General features: G+C 40.8%; 1 protein-coding gene across 1 annotated transcript in view; it reads right to left on the bottom strand.

Annotated features, from left to right (window-relative positions):
- Positions 1-4,084: 4,084 nt before the first annotated feature.
- The window catches only part of MRPS28 (mitochondrial ribosomal protein S28), a 120,861-nt gene continuing 113,814 nt past the window's right edge, over positions 4,085-11,131 (bottom strand). Inside the window, exon 3 of the mRNA XM_004386010.2 lies at positions 4,085-4,443. Within this exon, the coding sequence (XP_004386067.1) occupies positions 4,272-4,443 (172 nt within the window). The 3' untranslated portion in view covers positions 4,085-4,271. The remainder of the gene's footprint in view (positions 4,444-11,131) is intronic.

Raw genomic sequence — 11,131 nt, 5'->3', positions numbered from 1 at the left:
TATCTTTCACAAGCATTTCCCCCAGTAAATCCCTTGTACTTCCAATTCTGTCTTGGTGTCTGCTTCCTGGAGGACCTGAATGGACACGGACATCGTGAGATAACTGTTTTGTTTTCCATGATTAATTGATTTATAAAAAGGTATTCATTTGATTCAAACACTTGCTTGGCTTTCATAATATTAAAAGAATGAAGATTGTTCATTAAAAATGGGTTCTCTTGGGTATCTCAACCTAGATGACTTTAACTGACTTGTAGGTGAAATATAGCTGGAGGCCCTCAGGGGTGTTTTTGTCCAGGCTGCAAATGAAAGACATGCTGCATCTAAATGAAGAAATGAACCAAGAAGGAATAATCTATGGAGCACAGGAAACTGGAGATATAAATGGGAATTGTGGGGTCAAAGCACTGGGAGAGATGTACAGCTGTTCTCTGAATTGGGCTGGGAAATCACTCCCTAGACATTGTACTTTATGTGTCTGGGTATTAGTTTCCTACGGCCACCATAACAAATTATCACAAACTGGTGACTTAAAACAATAGAAATTCATTCTCTCACAGTTCTGGAAGCCAGAAGTCCAAAATCAAGATGTTAGCGGGGCTGGTTGAACTGTGTCTCGAAAAAAATCTGTATATCAATTTGGCTAGGCCATGATGCCCAGTATGACTCAGACAGGGTCTCAGAGGGAGATGCTGCTCCACGCCTCTCTCCCAGCTTCTGTTCCACGCCTCTCTCCCAGCTTCTGGGGGTTGCTGGCAAGCCTTGGCGTTTCCTGGCCTACGTCATCACATGGCATTTTTGCTGTGTGTCTGCGTCCAAATTTCTCTCTTCTTTTAAGGACACCAGTCATTGAATTTAGAGCCCACCTAATCGAGCATGACCTTATCTACATGATTACCTCTGCAAAGATCCTATTTCCAAAAAAGGCCACATTTACAGGTTCTGGGTGGACATGAGTTTTGAAGGAACACTATTCAAACCAGTATACCTGGTAACTTGAGTGATTAAAAACTAGCTTTTAGATTGGTGTCATATGAGATGGTAAGGAATTTTCTGGCGGTGAGCCTTTGAAAATAGGAGTGTACGGTCTTCTCATAGGATCTGAAACATCCGAGATTGTTCTGGGGGAAGCCAACCACCACGTAAGCAGTTCAATTACTCTGAGATCACAGCGCTGCAGAGGCCACGTGTAGGTGTTCTGGTTGACAATCCCAGTTGAACCTAACCTTCTAGGCACCCCTGCCTGCCAAAATACCACACACCAGTGAAGCTGTCTTGAACCCTACTAAGCCAGACTGAATACCTCTGAGTGACCTCAGTTGGTGGCATGAGGAAAAAACTGCCCAGTTCAGCCCTGCCTGAATTCCTGACCTACATGATTTGTGAAGTATAATAAAATGGTTGTTGTTTTAAGCCACTGACTTCTGAGGCAATTTGTTACGCAGCCACAGTAACCCGAACAGGTGGCTAAGGTCATTGGAAGAGAAGAGGCTAAGGTTTTAGCGGACTCATTCAGGTTGATGTTGAAGTTACCAAAGACGGTGGGGAGTACTGAGAGAGACAGTGAGCCAGATGTAAAACTTCTCAGTTAGTAAAGGGAGGTAAGTGGGAGGCTGGTAGGTGCAGCTGTAAGGGGGATGCAGAGCGGGGAAAAACTGATAAAGCCGTATGACATGCATTTCTAGGGAATTGGAGCTTTTGAAATGAAAGGGAGAAGAAACAATTTGAAAACCACGGAAGGGTGCAAACTCTTAAGTATATAGGGAGTAAATTTAAAAAAAGAAAAGGAAAAAACCAAATAGCCTCCCCTCAAGAGAGATGAGGGGCATTGGTGTAATGGGGGTACAGCCTTGTTTCTGTTGGAGTAAGAGACAGCAGAGTAGCCCTTGAGATAAGAGGCTGAAGATACAGAGGAGTTTGCTGATGGCATCCCATGAATGCCAGACAACATAATGGAAGGCTCTGGGCAGCTGTGGAGGGTGGAGCCCTGAGTCCACTGGGGGATATTCAGAAGACTATCAGCTGAAGGTCTGGGTGGTGACAGAGGAAAACTGGAATGAGAGGCGCGATAGACTCAGTCCAGACAGTCTCAAGGAGAGGAAAGTGAGTGATGAGTTCAATATATTCCATCATTAAACCAACATAGCTATTAATCGAGGGTGGCAATTTTAACAGTTTTGCCACGTGTGTCGAAGGCTTCAGTATCTTTCGAGGCCCTTGAAGAGCTCTAGCTCAAAGACACAAGCAGTATCAAAAAGCAAGAACCAGTAAGCGCCCGAAACAAGATGCAAGGGTTAACCTTTCCCAGTCCTCGGAAAGGGAGGCCATCACTTACAGTCAAGTCATTTTAAGACTCATTCAACAGCAGAGTAAAGAAAGTCAGGATGTGCAGCATCATCAATACTGATAAATTTAAGTTAATGAAGTAAGTCTGTGCTAAACTAGACATCATCCTAATCTTGACTTTACCATTAAAAAATATCAAGCAGAAGAAATGATTATATTCTATTAAAATAGTTCTGAAAAGAACTGCCGTTCTTTAATCCAGGTGTGAAATCCTTTAGCAGACTCACAGAAAACCAGCATTACTAGGAAGCATGTTTTAAGAACTTCTCTAAGGTTATCAGCAAGAAAATGGTTTAAGATATTTAAGATTCAATCAGACTTTGCACGCCACCAGGATAGAAGTTTTATTCATCTTTGTAGTCTGTATCAGCCCACTGTCTGGCAGAATAAGGCACTTAATCTATGTCTGTGGAATAAATAAGGGAACAAACTTAATGTTGTACTGATGGTTCATCTCCAGGGTTTAGCTGGTAGTCCACCTCCTTACCAACCCCAGCCAAATGTCCCTAGTTTCTGGAGTGTTTCAATACAAATATTTGATTCATACATTTCATCTTTCATTCAGACATTTTCCATAAATCCAGACCCATGTATCCAACCAGGCGCCCTCAGAACAACTCCACTTAGGTATCTAATAGGTATCTCAAATTTCACATGTCTGAAACTGAGCTCTTACTGTTCTCCCTGAAACTGATCCTTCCCTGTGTCAGTTAAGGGCAATTCAATTCTCTCAGTTGCTCAGGCCGAAATCCTTGGTGTCTTTTCTGTTTTTCACGAAACTCCATATCCAGTATGCTGGGAAATCCCACTGGCTCGACCTTCAAAATACACCCAGATTGCAACTTCTCACCACTTCCCACGTTACTATATGGTCCAAGGTGCCATCACCTCTCACCTAGATTACTGTAAACCTCTTCACACATCTCCCTTCTTCTGCCCTTGTTCATCGGCAGTCTACTCAGATAGTCTACTTAAAGGGATCCTGCTCCAGTGTAAGTCCAGTTATATCCCTCCTGTGCTCAGAATCCTCCGATGACCGTCCATCTCAGTCAATCAATGCCAAAGTCCTCACGAGCTCCGACCCCACCTCCCCGAGCTCATCTCCTACTCTTTTAAGCCACGGCGCTCTCCTCCTATTTCTTAAACCTGACGGGCAACAGTCCTGCCTCAGGGTCTCTGCACTAACCATTGCCTCTGTTGGAATACTCGTCCCCAGAGACCTACGTGGCTACCTCCCTCATTTCTTAGATATCCTTCAAAAGCGGTCTCCTCAGTGAGGCCTTCTCTAGACACCACGTCGAACTTTCAGCCTGTCACTCTGACAACTTGGACTTGCGTTCCCTGCTTTATTTTTCTCCTCAGCACATAGCACTGTTCAGCATACATTATATCTTACTTATTTATTGTCTGTTTTCCCAGTTGACTGTAGGCTCCACAAGGCAAGGAATTTTGTCTAATTCGTTCACTGCTGTTTCTATCGAGTTCAGAATGGTGCTACCCACAGACTGGAAACCCGGGTGGCGCAGTGGTTAAGAGCTACGGTTACTAACCAAAAGGTCAGCAGTTTGAATCCACCAGGGTCTCCTCGGAAACCCTATGGGGCAGTTCTACTCTGACCTCTAGGGTCACTGTGAGTCTGAATCAACTCGATGGCAATGGGTTTGGTTTTTTGTTTTTTTTATGCACAGATAGGCACTCACAACATTTACTGAATGAAAGAATGTCTTAGTACAGTTTACACTATTCCAATCAAAGGAAGGAATGGGCTTAAACAAGTTAAAGAAAATTCTAACAAGTAAGAGCTACTGTAATAGCTTTCATTTATTACACTACTCTTCTTTCAATCATTTATTCACAATTTTCTCATTACATCCTTGATGAACATCTGGGTTTAACAGAGAAGGAGTGAACGCACTAAGCAAGGTTCAATTTTCTTCATGATGTTCCCCTCTGGATTTTGAGTCTTTACTGTCCTGGAGTCCTAGAAGAACCGCATCGGCCTCCAGGAGAGTTGTGTCCGTCGTCGCTCCCAGGAATCTAGACGTCAGCTCCAGGTCTAACAGCCGCAGCCGGACTCTGGTCCCGTTCTGGTACTTCCTAAATGTCAAGAAAAGAAATTCCATTAAGTCTGCAGATGATAACATGAACAGCTAGATGAAAATAGAACCCAAATTCTGATTTTATGTTGGCACGAGACAAAAAGAAGTTAACAATGGTACCCGAGAACTTAACACTGGTATGTTTTTTACATAAAAGTAATTTGGTTGAGAAGCCTACTGTGTCGAATTTTCATCATAAAGTTACCTTTAAGGATTTTTTGGTGCCTCACAGTTAAGTGGTCGGCAGCTAACAGAAAGGTTGGCGGCTGGAACCTACAGAGTGGCTCCGGAGGACAAAGACCCAGTGATCTGCTTCCATAAAGATTACAGACTAGCAAATCTCACGGGGCAGTTTTATTCTGTCACATGGATTCACTGAGCAGAAAATTGACTCCACAGCACCTAACAACAACAACAAGGATTTTATAAATAGCAGTAAAAACGTATTCTAAACTAAATCTCAACACGTCAGTTCTTGAAACTGGTATTTATTTTAATATGTCATTCATTTTTAAACTCAGAGATTATCAAAGGGGGAAAACGTTTTCCAATATACTTTTCCTCCTAAAATCAAAATCTTCTTTTAAAGTAAAGTAAATTTTACAAAAGTAAAGTGCAGAAAAGTCTAAGTGCAAAGTGTCACTATTTGGAATAGGCTGGCTGCACTGTTATTAACATGTAACGCCAGCCGTAACATACAGGATGGCTCAACTTAGACAATAAAATATTCCAGTATTTTCTAATACCAAATGCCAACTGATAGTCATTTGCCTTTCTTCTTTGATAAATTATTTTAAGAATTTAATATCAACATTTATGATAAATAAAAAAGGTACAGGAGAGTGAAAACTTTGTCGCCGGCTGAAAACCACAAATCTTCAAAGATCTAAATATATACTTCAAATATTCTACATTAATATTAAAATAGTTTTATATAAACTGAAAATGAAGAAGCAAAGTTCTCTAAAACAGTCCTTGGAAAATCATTTTGGTAGACTATATAATAAGCAGTCTCCATACAATACTCTGAAGGAATTTATGAGGAGCACATCAATTAAATGTTTAGGTTATTCGGCTTTTTTTAAAAAAAAGGGTTTTTTCTGATTATAGAAGTAAAATATCTTTTTATAATTACAGAAGTAAAATTTGATTACAGAAGTAAAATTTGGAAAATAAAGAAGGCAGTCATAATCCTACTATTATTAATATTTTGGCACATATTCTTCCAGTTATTTCATACGTACATTTACATATGCCTGTATATATATTTGACAGCATAGACATTTTCCGTGTCTTTGTTTAAAAAAATTAAAGCTGTCCTAGAATATTAATTGGAACACAGCTTTATAGCCTTAGAAAATAACAATTATAGAACATATTCCATATGAATTAGCCATTAGGAAAATAAATTTAGCCCACAGTTAAGGTAAAGCTGAACATTATTTGTCTAAATTACTTAGAGCTGTAAACTGTGTTCCGATGTATTCTTTCATTTGTTTTAACAGCACCACTCACGAGGATTCATTCAATGGGCTTTGATTCATGTCGGCCCCTCCTCCCTCCTCACCTATAACATCCAATGGGTTGTGAGTTTGTTCATTTTTAAACACAGAATTCTCAAATCCAGTCCTTTTGCTCTCATCACCTCTAATGAAAGCTTGAGGTGTGACATCATCCTCCGGAGCCCAACTTTCTAGCCCACCTCTCACAGAGAGTTCTGTATGTGTATGCTTGCGTAGAAAAGGTCTAACATCCATTCCCATATCCTTCTATTCTTCTGCATCTCTGCTTCTGTTATCAGCATTGCACGAACCTCCTGTCAGTCGAAATCCTACTCGTTCTTAAATATCCAGGTAGAACGCATCTCGTGCAGCTCCCAGGAGCCTCCCCCTCGCCAGAATGAAGTCTGTCATTGGAATTCCCACGGCTTTACCAAAGACTCAAGGTAGTGTAGAAGGCAGAGGCTTTGAAATCACACAGACCTGAACACAAATCCCAGCTCTGCTCCTAACTCGCTGTGTAACTTTGGCTGGTGTGCTTTCTCTGAACGAGTTTCCTCATCTAGGTAACAGAGATTCCGGGCTGGCTGCGAAGACTAAATGGGGTAATATATTCAAGAAGCATAATATAGTAAGTGTAAATGTCAGGGCCCCTTTCACTTACTTGTATGATGCTTTCTAATGGTGATCTGTGAACGTCTGATTTCTCATGACATTCTGCGCTCCCTGGGGTCCGGCACTGTGCTGTATTTATCTCTGTATCCAAAGGGGCCTAATTCAGGATTTTACATGCAACGGGTACTGAAATGTCTGTCAAGAGAGACTACTCATTATCTAGAATCTTCTACTTTCTTGGCTCACGCAGCTGTGTAGAATGGTACATGTAACTTAACCTCTCTGAAATTTGCTTAGAATGTCATTGTTTTGTGCCGTTGAATCAATTCTAACTCACAGCAACTCTACAGGACCGAGCAGGACTGCCCCACAGGATCTCCCAGGCTGTAATATTTATGGGAGCAGAGCGCCAGGTCTTTCTGCCACAGAGCCACTGGGTAGGTTTGAACCGCCAGCCTTTTGGTTAGCCAAGCACTTAACCACTGTGCCACCAGGGCTCCTCTTGCTTGCATAGTACTTGCCATATACAAAAAAAAAAACAACAAACAAACGCATTGCCGTCAGCTGATTCTGACTCATAGCGACCCTAGTAAACAAAAAAAAACCCAAACCTGCTGCCCTCGAGTCGATTCCAGACTCACAGCGAGCAACTCTACAGTAGTTAGTAAATGTGAGTTCTCCTCTCCTCCCCTTGTTCAGACCTGTGGGCCTATTTCTTCTCACTAATTTTAGGAACATCACTCGTCGGTGGGCTACACACTAAACATGGTGCAGGGGACAGGGCCACTTTTTACAAAAGTGGAATGTGTCACGAACACTTGAGACAGCAGCTCTGGGCATAGCCACACTGAAGACGAAGTGAATGGAAAGTTAGTCCTCAGCTCTCAGAGCACGTGGCTCCAAGTCATGCACATTCTAGAGATCTCCAATTACAAAATAAAAACAGAAACACTGTGAGTGCCCTGTATGCTTGGTAATTTATGGAAGGCAAAACTCTGTCCCCATTTTTAGATGCAGTAAGTCTTTACTAATATTGAAGCTTTTGCCTTAATCTCTATAAATTCTGGAAATTAACCAAGGAGCTGGTAAGGAGGCGAGAAGCAAATTGCAGGCCTTTTGTGTGCTGTATGCATGAGGAATCAGCCAAGGGTAGATACTGGGCACTAAACATAAAGAATAAAGAACCTCTAGAAGATTCTCTGCTTCCAGTACCTGGAAAAGCTGTTTCTATCTCTTTAATGGTATTAAAAACAAACAAAAACCCTCTGTGTTATAGTTACTTATTTCTATGTAAGTTATTATCTTCCCACCAGACTGTAAGCTCCTTAAATGCTGGGCTTCAGTCACGCGTCCCCTTTAGTACTTTGATGAGTACGTTTCACTTAACGTAATCTCTGAACAGTGGCATCCACTTTGGAGTGCGTCAGAAACACCTGGGAGGCTTGTTGAACATGGACCTAGAATGCGAGCGGGGGAGATCCCAAAGTGAGAATTCGCCTTTTTCACAAGGCCCTCAGGTGATTTTGATGCAGCCTTCTCTGATCACCACTTGAAAAATTCTGGCCTAGAATCACCTTTATTGTGTCCAGTAAAGTGCAGGACATCTACCCAAACACAAAGGACTGGTACGAGAAGGATCTCGGACGGAAGGTTGTGGCACCGTTAACAACCTTCCAGAGTAACAGATACTTCCCCTAAGTGATGACACTGTCTGTCAGGGTGAGTAATTGAGACAGACCAAAAAACAGAAAAAGGCAGGCAATGACAACATACACTGAAGAGTCCGGGCCATGAAGACCACTGACAGCCTGGAGTGTGGAGCCTCGCGCGCACCCAGACTGCCTGTTCCAGGAAATCCAGGACATGGAGAGGTCAGAATATTCCTCCATCAACAGGAACAGCATCCATAAAATTAATGTGGAGTTTTATCCTTGTTTTAACTTTGAAGCATTTCATTAAAATGAAGGAACGAACCAGTGGTGTATTTCTGAGAACTCCATTTCTGTCAATGTAATTCAAGGTGAACCTTCAGTATTGGAGTCTTTGATAATCACTTATACTACTTACAGCTTCTCATTTGGGGGTTTCCACTGTTGCACACAACAAGATTTAAAATGAATATGACAGTAGACTCTTTACCCAGATTGCTTGTACAGTCTTTAAATGGTCACTTCATTCAATGATTTTTGGCATAAGTATAAAAATCCAGCAGAGGCAATATAACGTAGATATTGAGAGCGTGGACTCTGGAGTCAGAGGACCTGGATATGATGTCCAGCTCTGTCACTTATAAATGATGCAACCCTGAGCCAGTTACTTAATCTCTCTGCTCCAGTCTCTTCATTTGTAAAATGGGAATCATAATTATGCTCATCTCCTAGGGCTCTTGTGTGTATGAAGTTAACATGCGCAAAACCCTTGTAAGTGCTCAATAAATGTTAGCTATCATCATCAATCACCAAAAGTATCAATACATATCCCGTGACACTGGATACTTTAACGTGGGCCTGATGGGGAGTACAAGAGCACTCCCAGCAGATTATAATTAAATCAATGAAGGCTTCCTGTGAAAAGTGAATTTGGGCTAGGGTTTTGATTGGATATTTGCTTGGATTCAAATCCTACTTGTTTTAATGGTATAAACATTCCTCTGTTAAAATATATTATTAGATAAATGTTCTACAAAAATGAAAACAATTTCTTTGAAAAGAATGTTGAATTTCCTTTGAGGGTGTGAGGCAAAATAAGCATAACTGAGAGAACTACCCATTTATCAGTCCACATTTCCCAGCAGTAACCACAATATAACTGGAAATAAAAAAGTAGCATATACTACCAGTCACAAGGGGTCAGAGTGATTTATCTACTCCAGTATTCTTTTCAACAGTAGCTAATGAAGATTTAGGGGCAAGTAGAGTTAAGTATACTTTTGCATTGAACAAATCTGCTGCAAAAGACCTCTTTAAAGTGTTAAAAAAGCAAAGATATCACCTTAAGGACTAAAGTGTGCCTGACCCAAGCCATGGTATTTTCCATCACCTCATGTGCATGTGAAAGCTGGACAATGAATAAGAAAGACCGAAGAAGAACTGACGTCTTTGAATTACGGTGTTGGTGAAGAATATTGAGTATACCATGGACTGCCAGAAGAATGAACAAGTCTGTCTTGGAAGAAGTACAGCCAGAATGCTCCTTAGAAGGGAAGATGGCAAGACTTCGTCTCATGTACTTTGGACACGTTATTAGGAGGGACCAGTCCCTGGAGAAGGACATCATGTTTGATAAAGTAGAGGGTCGGTGAAAAAGACGAATATCCTCAATGAGATGGATTGACACAGTGGTTGCAACAATGGGCTCAAACATAGCAATGATTGTGAGGATGGTGTAAGACAGAGCAGTGTTTCTTTCTGTTGAACAGGGTCGCTATGAGTCGGAACTGGCTGGACAGCACCTAACAACAACAACAGAGTTAACTACTTCCTACCACTTTTGCTTCTTTAACTCTTCATGGAGCTAGAGCTAAGCCTTTTATTAATCTACTTGTATTTTTCACAAATATAATTTTTAGGAAGGATGAGATAATTTTTATAGGTTCATTATTTATTCTTCCAAGAAGCATTTTTTTATAGCTGTTTTAAATTTACAATCTCAATAATAGACTTAACTTTTAACTTCATCAGCGGTCCCCTTCATGATTTTATAGACCTAGATCTATCTCCTCTGTCTTCTTTCTAGAATGGAGTTTTATTATTCTTTTGTCTAATTAGTTTTTCCTTATTCATTTTATTATTTTAATGTACTCTCTCCTGCAAAAAAAAAATGTACAAATGTCCATAAGCATAATTTTGCTACAATTTCAGGGGGTTCACAGATTACCTGAAGGTCATCCATGGACCTCTAGGATTAAGAAGCCCTGCTCTAAATTTTCTTAAGTCTGTTTGTCTTTCTTGAGGTAAAATAGTTTCTCATTTCATCTACAGATCATGGCCTTGTGATAATTATTTTGTTGTTTTGTTTTATTTCAATGTTCTTCTTAAGGAAATCCAGGGCTTTATTAAATAAGCTCAATGAGCTAATTCCCAAGGCCACACAGCTAGTAACCCTTTCAGGATCCATAGGATATATGGTAGTCCACCCACTTTTTCTGGTTCTCAGGTTTTTTGGGAAGCCACTTTTCCAATGACAGTGTGTGCTGCTGCAAGGCAAGGACCTTTATGACTGTTGGAAAGCAAAAAACAATTTCTATGTGGGAACCCAGTGGACTCTGGTAGAACTCTGTGATTTTCAGGGTTCAAATTAGCGGGATAATGTATTGTCCCACAGATCTCTGAGGGAGATTGTGGGAGGGGAAAAAAAAATCCATACTAACTATCCAAAATGCAGACACACTCAATGATTCAGCATGCTTCCATTAATGAAAACACATAGTATAAACAAAAAATTCAAAGCAGAAAATAATAGGGTCTTGAAATGGGTAAGTGGCAGAGCTAGCTTCTACCACAGCCTTATTTTCTAATGTAAATAAGACAGAAGTTCATAATATGGGTAAAGAAGAAATTTTGCTTTCATTAT

Source organism: Trichechus manatus, unplaced genomic scaffold (assembly GCF_000243295.1).
Source record: "Trichechus manatus latirostris isolate Lorelei unplaced genomic scaffold, TriManLat1.0 scaffold00152, whole genome shotgun sequence".
NCBI lineage: Eukaryota > Metazoa > Chordata > Mammalia > Sirenia > Trichechidae > Trichechus > Trichechus manatus.
This window is presented reverse-complemented; position numbering and strand designations above follow the sequence as displayed.